The 17,390-nt window shown below is 48.1% G+C and overlaps 1 protein-coding gene across 1 annotated transcript; it reads left to right on the top strand.

Moving 5' to 3' along the window:
• The first annotated feature begins 2,389 nt into the window (after positions 1-2,389).
• On the top strand, positions 2,390-15,327 carry LOC109762588 (uncharacterized). The gene is made up of 2 exons (XM_073500619.1): positions 2,390-3,463; positions 15,122-15,327. Exons 1-2 carry the CDS (start codon positions 2,390-2,392, stop codon positions 15,242-15,244), a joined length of 1,197 nt encoding a protein of 398 aa, XP_073356720.1. The 3' UTR covers positions 15,245-15,327.
• The last annotated feature ends 2,063 nt before the right edge of the window (positions 15,328-17,390 follow it).

The raw sequence follows: 17,390 nt of genomic DNA, 5'->3' as shown, positions 1-17,390 counted from the left end.
ACGACGATGCCTCCCTCGTCCCGGCCACGGCGACGAGTTTCGAACCGCGCGAAGGCGGCGCACTGGCGCTCCATCTCCGTCTGCGCCCAGTCGTCGCGCACCCATTTGAGGGCCGCTTCGTCGTCGAGCTCCTCCTCCTTCACGCCGCCGGTGAGCCCCGGCTCCGTCTTTGGCTTGACGAAGCGCGGGGGAGCCGAGAAGGAGGCGCGCCGGCCGCCCTCTTGATGAAGATGTCAGCGTTGCGGGTGCGGCGGCCGAGCGGCGTCTCCGCGGCAGGCTCGGCCTTGACGCGGAGGAGCGCCGGCCGAGCGGCGTCTCCGCGGCAGGCTCGGCCTTGACGCGGAGGAGCGCCGGCGAGCCGGAAGAGTGGGTGGAGGAGCGGGAGGAGGAGGAGTCGGCGAACCTCCTGGGCACCCACGGCCCGGCGCTCCGGCGGGGTGTCGGGACGGCTGCCGCGGTAGGGTATGCCAGCGGCGGGTTATTGCCGCCCTCAAGGTATTCCATCGCCTCGTGCAGGGTGCGGCCGGGGACACCCCACCAGACGCGGCGGCTGTTGCTGTTCTTGGGGCCGCCGACCACCGGCGCCCCGTTCGTGGACGCCAGCCGGAAATAGTCCGCCCACGCCGCGTGGTTGTCGGCGGCGAACTGGGGGAGGGCGCGCTGCTCCTCCGTCAGGGACGAGCACACGCGGTCGACCTCGGCGGCGAAGAGGCCGGGGCGCGCGTCGGCGTCGGGCACCGGGGGGATGGGGACGCCGCCGTTGCTGAGCCTCCATCCCGTCGGCCCGGCGCGCATGTCCGGCGGCGCCGGGATGTTGGCCTTGAAGAGAAGCCACGCCTCGCCCTCCTGGAGCGAGCGGCGGCCGAAGCCGTTGGCCGCCGCGGAGTCGCCGTGGAAGCGTTCGACCATGGAGAGGGGAAGGGAAAGGGGAGGAAGGGGAGAGCGGCAGAGCTCGACGGCGGACGGGAGGGACGGCGGCTGGTTTGGGCTCGGCAGACTCGGGACTTGTGTGGCCAGCGGCGAGGGGAAGCCTCTGGTTTTATAGCCCAGGTGAACGCGTGGCGGAAGGGGAGGCGTCGCCGCGCCAGCCAGCCCGTGACGCGCTGCCCGTGAGGAATCAATGGCAAGGCTGCCGGCGCCCCGCAGGAAACCGAGGCGTTCTGGGGAAGACGAGGCGCGTGCCACTGACTCGGCGGGCCCGGCGCGCTTTCGCGTCAAAACCCTCGCCCCGGCTTCCCTGAGTGCCCCCCAGCGCGCCGGGTTCGGCTCAGGTCCGTCGGCACCAATTTTGGCCCAAGCCGGCGAAAACGGGCTCCTGAGGGCACGACTGGGCGATTTTTAGGCACCGGCGCGACAAAAACGCCTGAAAAGGGCTTATTGGGGGCGCGGGTGGAAATGCTCTAACATATGTAGTTTTGCCAGTGAGGGGCGTCACCTGCTTTAGAGCCAGGTGAGTTGTTCGTGGCAAGGCAACATGCTTCTCTATGGAAATGTCATCGCCTGCCATCCACTAGCACCACGATGCTTTTGACAAGCCGACGTGGTTTGCAAGTTGTGTTATAGATTCAGTGCATCCCATATAAGTGTGAGGCCACCATGCCGACGCGTCACGGCCCCGGAATGGCACACCCCGTTTATTCATTTTTTATTTTCTAGAATTATTTTTGATAGATTAGGCCCAAAACAGCCTAAATTGGCCTAAAAACTCGCTGCAAGTTTAACTAATCTGCCGTGCCTGGGCCTGAAAGTGCCGCACGCGTGCGGGCATGTCACGGCCCGTTTCTAAATGGTCTCCATGGGCCATTGCCATGCCAGACACGTTTAATAGGCCCATTTGTCCAGGTGTAAGCAGAGGCCGGGTCTGGCTGTCTTGCCCGTCGCCCGGCAATTATTTGGGCGCCTCGGCAATTGTTATTGATGGACTGGTCGATGCATCAAACTTAGAAGCCCACGCATGCAATGAAGCACTGGTTTTGGCAAGGGATCTCAATATATCACATGCGATAGTTGCATCGGACTGCATGCAAGTCGTTACAGATATCAAGCGAGGCTCTAGTTCCTCGTATGCTTTTCTGCTTAGAGAGATTAATGATAGGATGAATGATTTTGCTAAAATTAGTTTCTGTTTTGAGAGTAGGGAGTCGAACGTTGAGGTGCATGCTTTGGCAAAGGCAGCGTCGTCGCTCCCGTCAGGTCGCCACATGTGGCTAGGGATCCTACCGGATATCATTTGTATTCCTTCTGTGCTGAACTTTGAATAAAGTCCCTAGTTTCACCTTAAAAAAAAGGCCGGGTCTGGCTGTCTTGCCCCGTCGCCCGGCCGCTCGCTCCTTCGTCTCTCTCTTCTCATTCCGCCCAAACCCCACCCAATCCCACGAGCCAGCGCGCCATGGCGCCGCCGCAGTTCAACCTCATCGACGGCGACGTCCTCGCAGAGATCCTCCTCCGCCTCCCGCCAGACGAGCCCGAGCACCTCTTCCGCGCCGTCCTCGTCTGCAAGCCCTGGCTCCGCCTCATCTGCGACCCCGCCTTCCGCCGCCGGTACCGCGCGTTCCACGGCGCCCCTCCGCTGCTCGGCCTCCTCCACAGGACCCAGGTACTGATCGGAGACCCCGCCCCGCGCTTCGCGTCCACCACGTCGATGCCCGACTTCCCCCACCCAGGCTCCGACGGCTGCCCCACGCGCCCCCTCGACTGCCGCCACGGCCGCGTCCTCATCCACATGTTCCATGACCAGGATGCGGGTCTCCTCGTCTGGGACCCCGTCACCGGCGACCGCCACGTGGTGCCCAATCCGGACATCGACTGGATCGCCTACACCGGCGCGGTGTTCTGCGCCGCTGCCGGTTGCGACCACCTCGACTGCCACGGCGGCCCCTTCCGCGTCTTCTTCCTGGCCACCGACGATGGTGAGGAAGTCATCAAGGCGAGTGTGTACTCGTCGGCGATGGGTGCGTGGACTGCGCCGGTATCTCTCGACGATAGCTGTGAATGCTATGCCCGGCACAGGCGAGATTTGACTGCTAAGAGAAGGCGCTACATACCCTATGTCCAGTCTAGGCGTGTAGCCGCTATCGAAGACGCAGTCTACTTCACAATTTCGCGGTCTACTGCCATTGCCAAGTATGACTGCGGCAAGAATCGCTTGTCTGTGATTGACCCATCACCACCAGATACAGAGGTGTATGGTGGTTTCATTACTCTCATGGTGATGGAGGACAATTCACTGGGGCTCGCTGGCGTTAAGGATTTCAGTTTGAATCTCTGGTCAAGGAAGGTGAAGGGAGCTGCAAAATGGGTACCGTGCATGGTCATTGACCTGGAGAAAATCATGCCCATGGCCAAACCCCTCAAAGGCAATGGAGCAAATGTGGTTGGTTTCGCAGAGGGTCTGGGTGTCATCTTCGTTAGCACAGAGGATGGCTTATTCATGATCGATCTCAAGTCCGGGTTGCTGAAGAAGGTTGCACTAGCTAGTAGAAAAAGGGTCAAATGTCAAGCACATTAGTGCCGGTTTGCTTTTGAGCCGGCACTAATGTGTGCATTAGTTCCGGTTCCAACGGCTAGCCGGCCGCTTTCATTAGTACCGGTTCGTGGCCGACCTTTAGCATCGGTTCGTGCCACGGACCGGTACTAAAGTGAGTGATGGTAGGATGTTGTCAGTCCGGGGCCCCTCCAACACCTTTAGTACCGGTTCGTGGCACGAACCGGTGCTAAAGGTCGTCTTACATAAACCCTTCGTCCACCCGAGCTCGCTCTGTTCTTCCCCTTTCCCCTCTCATCTCTGTTCTTTCCCTCTTCCTCTCGAGCTCATCACACATTTTGCCCAAAATTTGTCAAGATTTGAAGGCCCCCATCCATTCAAATGATCACAAAGGTTAGCAACTTTGTCCTTTCATCTCTCATTGCTAGATTAGCTCTTGCAATGCTTTGTATAGTGATTAATTTATGAGTTTAGCAATTTGGGAGGAAAAATATGTGCTAGTATTTGATTTATATGCAATTTGAGGTCAAAAATAACACTTAGTTCACATATGTAGGTGTGGTTTACTTAGTGCCTTCTAAATCTCCGTCGTAACCACAGTCGATCGCCCGCGCCGTTCCGTCGCCGGCACCACCTTGTGGTGAGCCTCTTGTTCATGAATGTTTTACATTACCAAATTGATGTTTGTGTGATTTAAATATATAGTTACTCGTATAATTATCTTACCCGTACGTTGTTTGTTATACATAGTGCCATGGTTTTGACATCCGTCCCCGTCGGCCCTCGTCCTTGTTATGATTCGGATGTGGTATATTCTCTTTTAAAACTAGTTGTTGCATTTCGTGTTCATGACAAATTATGCCCATCAAGTTGACATAGATATTTTTGTCTAGGAGGTTTGTGAACCGGAATTCCAACCGACCCTATTGTCGAGAGGTTAAATTTAGTTGAAAGAGAAAACGAGTATTTGAAAGAAAAATTGAAAAGAATTGAGGGGGAGAAGATGGAATTGGAGTTGCATGTTGCCGATGTCGTCGATGATCACAAGATCAAGATGGAGAAAATGCGCTTGAAGATTAGAAAGATTAGAAAATATGCCATTGATAGTGAGGCTTGGTATCATTATGCTGTTGGATCAATTGTTACCTTAGTTGCGATCTTGATCGCATTTGTTGTTGCATTTAAATTCTTTAGTTAGAGAGTTATTTGTTTGTTGCATTTAAGTCTTGTATGAACTTTATGTATGAACTTGTATTAATTTGGTCTTTTCGGTGTTGTGTAATGAAGATGAGCCGACAATGTATGTACGATGACCGATGCTCTCCCGAGTTCATTAATGGCGTGCAAACTTTTCTGCTTGCGGCTGAGGCAAACAAGCGGGCGGATGGTTTTATGCCTTGTCCATGTTTAGTCTGTAAGAATGATCACAATTACTCTACGTCAAGAACCATTCACGTCCACCTGTTTAAGTCCGGTTTCATGCCCCACTATAATGTTTGGACCAAGCACGGAGAAAGAGGGGTTATGATGGAAGACAATGAAGAAGAAGAGGACGACGACAGCTATCCTGGCCATGGGTTCCCTGAATACGATGACACAACAATGGGGGAAGAAGCTGAGCCGGCAATGCGGGAAGAAGCTGAAGAAGAGGCATCAGATGAGCCCGCTGATGATCTAGGTTGGGCCATTGCCGATGCAAAGAGAAACTGCGCAAGTGATTTGGAGAAGAAGTTGCAGCGCATGTTAGAGGATCACAAGAAATTGTTGTACCCGAATTGCAAAGCTGACAAGAAAAAGTTGGGCACCACACTGGAATTGCTGCAATGGAACGCAGATAATGGTGTAACTGACAAGGGATTTGGAAAGTTGCTGGTAATGATAAAGAATATGCTTCCAAAGGACAACGAATTGCCCGAGAGTACGTACGAAGCAAGGAAGGCTATCTGCCCTCTAGGGTTAGAGGTGCAGAAGATACATGCATGCCCTAATGACTGCATCCTCTACCGCGGTGAGTACGAGGATTTGAACGCTTGCCCGGTATGCGGTGCATTGCGCTATAAGATCAGGCGCGATGACCCTGATGATGTCGAGGGCGAGCGCCCCAGGAAGAAGATTCCTGCCAAGGTGATGTGGTATGCTCCTATAATACCACGGTTGAAACGTTTGTTCCAAAACAAAGAGCATGCCAAGGCGATGCAATGGCACAGAGAAGACCGTAAGAAAGACGGAAAGTTGAGAGTACCCGCTGACGGGTCGCAGTGGAGAAAAATCAAGAGAAAGTACGGGAAGGAGTTTGCAGATGACGCAAGGAACGTATGGTTTGGTCTAAGCGCAGATGGCATTAATCCTTTTGGGGAGCAGAGCAGCAACCATAGCACCTGGCCTATGACTCTATGTTTGTATAACCTTCCTCCTTGGTTGTGCATGAAGCGGAAGTTCATTATGATGCCAGTGCTCATCCAAGGCCCTAAGCAACCCGGCAACGACATTGATGTGTACCTAAGGCCATTAGTTGAAGAACTCTTATAGCTGTGGAATGGAACAGGTGTACGTGCGTGGGATGAGCAGATGGGGGAAGAATTTGACCTAAAGGCCTTGCTGTTCGGGACCATCAATGATTGGCCTGCTCTCAGTAACCTTTCAGGACAGACAAACAAGGGATACCGCGCATGCACGCACTGTTTGGGTGATACCGACAGTATATATTTGGACAATTGTAGGAAGAATGTGTACCTGGGACATCGCCGATTTCTTCCGAGCAGGCATCCCGTAAGAAAGAAAGGCAAGCATTTCAAAGGTGAGGCGGATCACCGGACGAAGCCTCGCCACCGTACTGGTGCTGATGTACATGATATGGTCAAGGATTTGAAGGTAGTCTTTGGAAAGGGTCCTGGCGGACAACCTGTTCCGAATGACGCTGACGGACGCGCACCCATGTGGAAGAAGAAATCTATATTTTGGGACCTGCCCTATTGGAAAGACCTAGAGGTCCGCTCTGCAATCGACGTGATGCACATGACGAAGAATCTTTGCGTGACCCTGCTTGGCTTCTTGGGCGTGTATGGGAAGACAAAAGATACACCTGAGGCACGGGAGGACCAGCAACGTATGCATGGAAAAGACGGCATACATCAGGGTCATGCCAGCTACGTTCTTACCAAAGAAGAGAAGGAAATCTTCTTTGAATGCCTGCTCAGTATTAAGGTACCGTCTGGCTTCTCGTCGAATATAAAGGGAATAATAAACATGGCAGAGAAAAAGTTCCAGAACCTAAAGTCTCATGATTGCCACGTGATTATGACGTAACTGCTTCCGGTTGCATTGAGGGGGCTTCTACCGGATAACGTCCGATTAGCCATTGTGAAGCTATGTGCATTCCTCAATGCAATCTCTCAGAAGGTAATCGATCCAGAAATCATACCAAGGTTAGAGAATGATTTGGTGCAATGTCTTGTCAGTTTCGAGTTGGTGTTCCCACCATCCTTCTTCAACATCATGACGCACGTCCTAGTTCACCTATGCGAAGAGACTAACGTTTTGGGTCCTGTATTTCTACACAATATGTTCCCCTTTGAGAGGTTCATGGGAGTCTTAAAGAAATATGTTCATAACCGTGCTAGGCCAGAAGGAAGCATCTCCAAGGGCCATGAAAATGAGGAGGTCATTGAGTTTTGTATTGACTTTATTCCTGACCTTAAGCCGATTGGTGTTCCTGAATCGCGGCATAAGGGCAGACTGGATGGAAAAGGCACGCTAGGAGGGAATTAAAAAATATGTATGGACGGACATTCTCTCACTGAAGCACACTACACAGTTCTACAGAATTCCGCCTTGGTGGCTCCGTATATGGACGAACACAAGAATTTTCTACGCTCCAAACACCCGGAGCGGTCTGATGACTGGATTACACGTCAACAAACCAGGAGTTTCGCCGGCTGGTTGCAGACACGTACCATGCATGACGCCTCTATTGAAGATGACCTGTACTCGTTGTCCTAGTTACCATCTTCGAATATAATGACTTTCAAAGGGTACGAGATAAATGGTAATACATTTTACACGATCGCCCAAGATAAGAAGAGCACCAACCAAAATAGTGGTGTCCGCTTTGATGCAACAACCAAGACGGGAAAGGAAACATATTATGGTTACATAGAGGAGATATGGGAACTTGACTATGGACGTGGTTTGAAGGTCCCTTTGTTTCGGTGCAAATGGGTCAATATGACACGAGGCGGGGTAACGGAAGACTCGCAGTATGGAATGACAACAGTGGATCTCAACAATCTTGCGTATGCAAACGAACCATTCGTCCTAGATAATGATGTGGCACAGGTTTTCTATGTGAAGGATATGTCTACCAAGCCGAGAAAAAGAAAAGATAAGGAAGCGAATGCATCATACGATGAGCCAAAGTGCCACATAGTTCTTTCTGGGAAGAGAAACATCGTGGGAGTGGATGACAAGACAGACATGTCAGAAGATTATGAAAAGTTTGGTGAAATTGCTCCATTCACAGTGAATATTGACCCGAGCATCCAGTTAAATGATGAAGATTTTCCATGGCTACGGCGCAAAGGGACACACACGAAGAAAAAGTTTCACACCCAAAGATCTGGGATGTGATCGGCTTCACTATCATCACTTTCTTCTGTGTTTCACACCCAGGAGGGAATCTCTGTAATAGTTAGGGTAGTTATGTGTTTTGGCATTTGAAACACGAAGAAATTTTATGTGCAAACAAATTCTTTCATGCATTTACTGATTTTTTTTCAGCTAAATGACCCTGAAATTGAAAAGCATTTCAAATGAACTCAGAAAAGGTTGAAAGTTGGCATGGTATCATAATTTCACCCACATAGCATGTGCAAAAAAGTAGAGAGGGTTACCGCAAAAACTGGATGCACTTCGTGTATAAAATGGACAATCTCTTTCGAGGTATCAGGGTTTCGGACGAAAACTCATCCGTTACAAAGGCATTTCATTTTTTAAATAACCTAAGCATTACCAAATTGAATATAATGATAAAACACACTAATATTAAACATAAGAAAAAAGAATCACTGAAAAATCTATTTTCAAAGTTAAGTTATTCACAAACTAGTGATTCACACAAATTTCAAATAATTCAAAATGTAAACTATTCAAATTTGTAAACTACCGGCACTAATAGAAAGTTTGTAATTTTTTGTACCTAAAGCAAAAATATTTACAAAGAAACTCTAAATACAGCAAAAAAACAACTCAAAAATAAATAAAGCAAAAAAATAAGAAAATAAAAAAGCCCGCCTACTGCGCCACAGCGGCCTGCATACGACTAGAAACCCAACCTGTTGTTGGGCCAGGATGCAGGCCCGCAAAGGTCCAGTAGGCCCACAGGGCAGCACAGAACATTTAGGCCCGGTAGGCCTGCTTTGGAGAGGAGCTCGAGAGAGCTACCGCACTGGGGCTTATAAACCAGTGCGGACGCCCCTCGGCTAGCGAGGTCGGACTAAACATGACACACCGCACCTGCGCCAGCGCACCACCTTTAGTACCGGGTGGTGGCTCAAACCGGTATTAAAGGGAGGGTCTTTAGTACCGGTTGGAGCCACCACCCAGTACTAAAAGTGGGCGCTTCCCGCCGCTTGGCCTGGCCAAAATTGACCTTTAGTACCGGTTGGTCGCTCCAACCGGTACTAAAGGCCCATCCTATATAAGAAAACACTTCAAAAAATTCAGTTTCTCATCTGCTTCTTCTCCTCTGCCCCGTTGCCCGTCGCCCCCCTCCCCCCGTTGCCGCCTCCGTCGCCACCCCTCGTCGACGCCCCGTCCCCGTCATCGCCACCCCGGCCGTCCCGGTCGCAGCCCCATCCCCGTCCCCGTCGTCACCGCGCCCCGCCCCGTCGTCCCCGCCCGGCCCGGCCCCGTCCCTGTCGTCACCGCCCCGTCCTCATCCCCGTCGTCGCCGCCCGTCGCCGCCCCTCCCCCCCCCCCCCCCCGTCGCCTCGCCTCGCCGGTGAGCTCCTGCCCCGGCCGCCATGTCCACACACACACACACATTGTTTTTTAGTTTTTTAGTTATAGAAATTTTTTTGTTTTTTAGTTTTAGAAATGTTAGTTATATAGAAATGTTATAAGTTTTTCTGTTTTTAAGTTATAGAAATATTTATAGAAATGTTAGCAATTTTTCTGTTATTTAGTTATAGAAATATTAGAAATGTTATTGAAATGTTAGTTATATATATAGAAATGTTAGAAATTTTAGAATTAGTTTTAGTCAGATGAATTAGATTAATGTCAAATTGTTAGAATTTGCATATAGAATTTTAGTTATCACAATCCAATCATTTAAAAAATGTTACTTTTTGCGGGCATATAGTATTTGTTCTCGATGATGCCCGGCTCGCATCCTCGCCGTCGACCCGTTCGCGACGACGTCCGGCTGACCCATGCCGGGATTGGGCTCCGTCGGGCTGGCACTGGGAGGTGCTACCTGGAGGGGCGCGCCACTTGGTGAGGAACCCGGCCTCGGGTCCCGTCGTCGACCCTGATCTCCTTTGGTGGCGTTCGCGTGGGCCACATTCGGTGCAGAGGGAGCCGGCCCCGCCGGAGGTGGTGCGTCGTCGTGTCAGGGAGGAGGACGAGCACGTCCATCGCTACATGGCTTCTATGGACGTCAGGTTCTCCAATACCTGGCAAGTTCTTTGGGCAGATGACCGGAGATATGATCCTGTGATGGTTCCTTGTCTTTGGGTGTCCACCGCCCGCGCCCCAGGAACCGCGAGTGGCCTAGATTCTTCTATAGTATTCGATCTTTATTAGCTACCTAGCCAGTGATGTATTCGAGATTATATATTATTCGAGACGATGTATTCGAGATTATATATTATTCGAGACGATGCATATTATGTACTATATGATTCAGTTTTTTCTTATTGATTGCATCCATGCATTGTAATTTGAATACTAAATTGTTTTATATTTCTTCTGTATTTGTTAAATAAAAGCTATGGCAGACAATACCGGCAGAGAGGGAGAAGAGGCCCTGTTCGAGATCATACGCAGCCCTAACAGGCCAGATGATCTGAATGAAGCAAATGACGGCTCCCAATATCTAAACAATACCGGGGAGGGTGATGATAAGATATTCGATCTCGACGACCGAGCTGATGAAGTCATGAACTATGATTATGATTATGATGACGCAGACAATGATTATGATGACGAATACAATATTGATCTTGAAATAACAAAGACTACTGGCGAGGTATATTTATATAAGCAGGCATCTAGTGATCATCACATGTTTTTTTATTTGAAGATATATTAACAAATCGATCTTTCTTCTTTCAGCCCTCCGGATCGACCAAATCTGCTTCTACAGACAGCAGGACAAAGCACGGCCCGGGCAAAAAGTTGAAGGAGGGTGTAAAGTACAACATCGATTCCATGAAATCTAGTGGCGAACCCCTCACGCCTAAGAACATTGCGAACAAGTTCGTTCGTCAGTGTGGAGTTCTTGTGAAGGACCAACTCCCGATCTCCATTCAAGAATGGAAAGAGCCAAAAACTAAACGCCCAGATGTTACTTGGGTCGACGACAGAGCAAAACAAAAGCTTTGGGAATCTCTGATGGAACATTTCACCCTACCAGATTATTTCACTGATGCAGATGTGCAGAAAGTCAAGGACGCTGCTCTTAAGAAGATGGCAATTGCATTCAACACCCATAAGAAAACTGTATGGGCCAACTACCTCGCTGTAGAAAGGAAGACTCCAGAATTCAAGGGAACACTGGAGAAGCAAAGAGAACACTAGCCCGCTTTCGTGAAATTCAAGGAATCAGAATTATCTAAGGAACGGCCGAGAAAAAAAAAGGCCAATGCCGCAAAAAAGACGCAGTTCCATAGGCTGGGTCCAGGTGGCTACGCGGTGGCAATGCCTAAGTGGGATAAGTCTGAGCAAGAGATGGAGGATGCAGGGGTCACTCCGGTTACTAGGAGCTGGCCCCCCAGGTGCAGAACTTGGTTCTATGCGCATGGGGGGGCGTTGGACCCGAAGACAGGCCTGGTTTCGAAGAAGGCAAGTCTAAAAGGAGCAGAAAAAAAGTTACTTGACGCAATAGAAGCTGCTCGAAAGGGGGTGTTCACGCCCAACAGAGAGAACGGCGAGCTTACGCGCACCCTGGGAAATCCTGAACACCCGGGAAGAACACGAGGCAAGGGCGTTATTCCCTGGTATGAGGGCTTTTCGGAATGGAACGACGACTACATGACCCGTGCAAGAAAGAAGATGGAGGAGGAGAAGAAGAGGAAGCTGGAGGAGGAGCAGAGGAAGCAGGACGCGGAACGCCTTCAATGCCTAGAAGCAAGGCACGCGGACTTGGCACTCAAATTCCAGCAGCAGCAGCAGCAGATCGACTCACTTAGCCAGGAAAGGGGGTCTCAGCAGCGGCAGCAGCAAGCGGGTGATCATCCAGCATTGGATAGCACCGTCCCATCCATGCCGAGGAGCAGCGTTGGTTCCGCCCCGGGCGACGCACTGCTGGATACATACCCTGTGGATGACATCATAGAGAACACTAACTGTGAGCTACACTTCAAAATGAAGAACATATCCATGAAGGTGGCGGACGCCGTTGCTTTTACAATTACCCCCGAAGCAACCTTCCATTGCGCCCCGATTCCAGCGGGCTATGCTCGTGTCTTGGTTGATGAGGTGGTGGACCCATATTCGGGGCTAGAGCTTGACATTCCTGGAGGTGACGACGAGCACACACTGGGAGAGGCCATACATCGTATCATCCTATGGAGAAAGGATTGCATCATCTTTCGAAGTCCACCGACACCGCGTCTGCCGACTCCTCCTCGAAGTCCGTCACCGTGTCAGCAGACTCCCGCTCCTCCAAGTCCACAAACGCGTGAGCAGACTCCTGCTTCAAGTCCGGCATAGCGTCAGGCCACTCCTCCTGTTTCAAGTCCGACACCGTGTCAGGCCACACCTCCTGCTTCAATTCCAGCACATCGTCAGGCCACACCTCCTGCTTCAAGTCCGACACCGTGTCAGGCCACACCTCCTGCTTCAAGTCCGGCACAGCGTCAGGCCACTCCTCCTGCTCCAACTAAGCCACGTCAGCCGTCTCCGCCGACTAAGCAATCGCAGAAGAGACACGCCGCAGCTATGGTGCGTAGCGGTACGAGTCGAGGTAGTACAGGAAATACAGGCGGAGACAAGCGATATAAATATGGTCCAAGCAGCCTCGCTCCTCTTCCTCAGAGGCCTTACGACATGACCGAGGAGCAAAACAATGCAATAGTGCGGGCCGAAGTGGACGCTCATTTTGGACCGAAACCGGCAACGCCGCCGAGGGAGAAAGTGCCTGAGAAAAAGATTGACCACTTCATTCGTATGGCTAGACCACCAGCTCCGAAGCCTGTTGACTCAGACTATGAGCGCTAAATCAGGAAGGCACATCGAGCACGACTACAGAAAGAAGCGAGCTCGAGCTCGAGCCAACAAGCAGCTGTCAAAAATGCGGGAAAACCGTTCCCCAGCTGGGAGAACAGGCGGTGCAATCGACCCCCCCGCTTGTTGTGCCAACAACACATGAGAGTACGCGCGCCCAATATTATTGTGGGCAAACCGTTTACGTTCCCGAGCTGGGCGATGTGGTAATAACCGAGAAGCATATAATGCAGGCTGAAATGCTCAAGATCACTGTTGGACAACTCCTCGATATCGAGCCCATGTCTCCGCTTAGAGAGGAGGAAATAAAATGGAAATATGTCCGGGGCCAACCTTTGGTCGAGCCCGAGGAGGTTAATAACCTCCCAACGAGAATGTATGAATTGCATGATTGGTACATGAAAATTACCAAGATTTCCAATCGAGAGTCCCTCATGGTGCAAGTCGAGGAAGATCATTACTTCAATAAGAAAGCTCTGTCCGTTGAGTATTTAGAACTATTTCAGTTATTCAATCAAGATGCACTCGACAAATCTATCGTCAGTTGCTATTGTCTGTAAGTGATTTCTTTCTGTAATTTAAGTCTCAAGCTAGCTCTAGTGCTCATTGATTGATCATTAATTACCTGTAATTATATATCCTCACTATATACTCTTTTCTGTGGTATTATGCAGGATGAAGATGTATGAAATAAAAAAAGCTGGACGCTATGGCATTGGGTTCATTGACCCAAATACCGTTAATGAATACACATGGAAATTGGAATGGTGTAGACAAGATGTAGAGAAAAACATGGTAGAGTTTTTGAAGCGCCTCAATAGCAATGAAGATATATTACTTCCTTACAACTTCGAGTGAGTCACACTGTCTTGTACTACAAATTCTGTTTTTGCTTACTAGCTAGATGTTAATAAGTGTATAGGGTTTAGGGTTATAGTTGATTAGTGTTATGCACATGTCCGCTTAATTTATACATGCAAACATATGTGCATGCAGCTTCCACGGGATCTTGTTAGACATTAAAGTTGACGAAGGAAAAGTTGAAGTACTGGACTCACTACTTAAAAAAGATAGTGACTACAGCATCGTGAAGAGGATAGTCGACAGGTTATTTCAATCATTATTAACTATATCTCGGCCTATTTAGTTCGTCATTTCCTGATATGAACTATTTTTAATAACCCCTTCATTAATTTTCTTTGCCGACGGGCAGGGCTTGGGCAAAGTACATCAAGGTGACTTCAGGAAAATGGCGACAAAAGCTATGTTGGTATCGACCCAAGGTAAGTAATTAAGTAGTACTAGCTAGCTAGCTACCATCTCTTTAATTCTTGTTTCAATGCCATTAATTAATTAACATGCTTGATTAGTTATTATCTGATTAAATTCTATTCTCGTAAAGGCCCTGAAGCAGGCGCCGGGGACTGAAGTGTGTGCATACTACGTTTGCGAGAACATTCGCATGATGGCGTCCGAAAGGAGCAGATCTGATAGACAGGACTGGGTACGTTTGTCAGAACACTATTCACAAATCTTACATGATTGTCGATATCTAGTCACACAACTAATACACATGCATATTGATCTCCTTCTTAACAGTTCAAAGAGGTGCTGGACCAGGTCCTACCAACAGAGCGCATACGAGCACTTCAAGAGAAAATAGCGGGATTTTTGCTCGACCAGGTCATAAATCCCAAAGGAGAATACTATTACCCGCTACCGCCCCCATGAACCACTTGTCATCGTGCTCCGAAGGCACCAAGGCAACATGTAGGAGAAATTGTATATATATACATGTGTATGTGTGAATAATTAATGGTGGTTGTGAGACATTCGATTATATATATATATATATATATATATATATATATATATATATATATATGATCGGTTTTACGAGAAAATCTATTTATATATATGCATAACGTGTACAATATGTAGTATCGTAAAATACCAGCAAACAAAAAAGAATTAAATGGAAAACACAAAATTAATGGAAAAAAAATTTAAAACCAAACCCCCCAAACATTTAGTACCGGTTGGTGCTACCAACCGGTACTAATGGTCTACCAGCACCCGGACCTGGCTGGGGGGGGGGGCTTTAGTCTCCACTCTTTAGTGCCGGTTTTGCAACCGGCACTAAAGGCCAGGCCCTTACGAACCGGCACTAAAGCCCGGTTCTGCACTAGTGTTGATGAACCTGGGTTCTACTTTTCCGTTTTGCCCTACATGAGCTTCTACACTCCTGGTATGGTACCAGTCCTTGATTTTGTTGCCCTTCATTGTACAGCTTCCATATGTTTGCATACATAGTTGGTTCCTGCTTGTGAACAAGCAGTCATAGTGCAAGTAATGCTCATTCTTTGGTAGTTTGTATTCCTGTATAGACCTTGCCAAATGCAAATTTGTGTATGCTAGAAAAAACATAACATATGACACTGAAAAACAGAACATGATTTTGTTATGAGATTTGACCTGTTAAGGACCATGATGTTACACATTGGTTGAATCGAGAAATATGCATACAGCCTTGTCAATCTAGTATGTTCCTGTTACCTTGCTTCTGATCTTCTGGAAACAAAGTTCTGTTATTTTCTGGCATAGCTAAAGCTCACATCTCAAGCTCAGTGTTGTAACCTCTGGTATTAGCACTAGCACATAGCTTACCAAAGTGGAATGCTGAGTAAGAGTTAGTTATGACTTATAAATTTTCTGCATGGTATCTTTTCAGATCATGGCGTTGCTACCGTTAGCAAATATTACTTGATCTATTAGTCTGCTGTTATTGTTTTCTTTTAGATTTGCCACTACCAAGTCGTTTATTTTTCTGTTTAGGAGTTTACATACAGCTGGTGCAGGTCATTATGATCAATTTCACCCTGATCATAATATTGAGAAGTTGTATTTCTGTTTAGCATGTCAGCCATATTTCTGTTACTTTTTAGCTACTGCTCAACTGAGCTACTTGGAAATAGAATCATGTTTAGTCTATTTGTCTGCCATTTCCCTTTTACAATTTTTTTATATCAGGTTCCGTGTTGCTCTTGTCTTCAGATGGGATGTCAAGTAGCAGTGTCACTGTCAGATATTTTGGGCAAACAATTGGAGATACAAAATCCGAGTCACGATTTGATTCCACAATGTTCATCATTTGATCATTTCTAAATAGATTGAGAACATCATCTAACAGGTGGAATTCAGATTTTTTTTTTTACTATTTCACTAAAAACTTGAATATTGTATCAAGGTTATGCTGCCATAAAGTAGGGCCATAAAATTGTGGCCATTTGTGAGTTATGGACTCAAGTTATGTTATTCTTCTGCCATTATATGGATCGGTTATGCTGCCATTTGTGAGTTATGGGAAGCAGTGCCAATCGCATCATTACCCCTCGAATTTCTACTTTTCTCTAGCGACCTTGTTGGTCCTGTTTGTGAAGAAAGTCACACTGCAATTAATAGTTATCTTGACATATAGATATTGCCAGTTTATTTGTGTGTGCTAGTGCAAACGGAATACATGGCATTGGGAACTGACTTAATTTGAATTTGTCAGATTTGACTTGTTATGGACTAAGTACATTGGTAAAAAAAGACCAAATATTCATGCAAAGCTGCTGATATAGTATTATTTATGTTGTTACTCTGTTCCTGATCTTTCTTAGAATCATTCTGTTACTCCTCCGATCCATAATAAGTGTCGCAGTTTTGCACTAAGGTTAGATCTGATCCATAATAAGTGTCGCAATTTTGCACTAAGGTTACTAAGGTTGAACTAACCTTAGTGCAAAACTGCGACACTTATTTGGATTGGAGGGAATATTTTCTAGCACCTGTTGCATATTTGAAATCAGACTGTAAATGCTAAGTTTGGCTGTTGGTTTTGATTCCTGTGCATGGTATCTTTTCAGACAGTGGTAGATTATCGTCGCTGGCAAGGTTAACTGAGCACTGATGTCTGACGGCCACTCACCAGGCGAAATGGACGAATCCAATCACTAACCTCAATTCTGCTGCTGGTGGCTTCTTCAAGTCTTAAAGATTTACTACTGTCAAAACCTTTATTTTCTGATGGAGTAGCTAAAGCACGACTGGTGGAGGTCATTATGATCTACTAGGGACGCTGAGTTTTGCATTCTCTGGTCGCATATGGACCCGAAATTCATCCAAATCAGCTAGGCAGTCCTGGTTTCAAAGTAAGAAATGTATAAGGAAAATGATCTGAGAGGGGAGACCCAGAGCTACTTAATGGGCGTCCACTCTGCAAACTGAGGTAAACCGTGGATGCTTTTGTTGAATTCGTGCTGATCCTGTATGGGTCTAAAGGGTGTAGAAGCATCAAATATGCCTGGGGCGTATCTGATGTTTCAGTAGCTTTTTGGTTAATGCTTCACTGAGCTAGGCTACTATGTTTATGTGGAGTCTTTGTCGCTGTTCTTTCCTGGAAAGTTAACATTGA

Source organism: Aegilops tauschii, chromosome 6, assembly GCF_002575655.3.
Source record: "Aegilops tauschii subsp. strangulata cultivar AL8/78 chromosome 6, Aet v6.0, whole genome shotgun sequence".
NCBI lineage: Eukaryota > Viridiplantae > Streptophyta > Magnoliopsida > Poales > Poaceae > Aegilops > Aegilops tauschii.
This window is presented reverse-complemented; position numbering and strand designations above follow the sequence as displayed.

Coding starts and splice junctions, on each gene's coding strand:
- LOC109762588 (XM_073500619.1), top strand. CDS start 2,390: ATGGCGCCGCCGCAGTTCAACCTCATCGACGGCGACGTCCTCGCAGAG. Junction 3,464..15,121: donor AGTCCGGGTTGCTGAAGAAG/GTTGCACTAGCT, acceptor TTCTGCACTAGT/GTTGATGAACCTGGGTTCTA.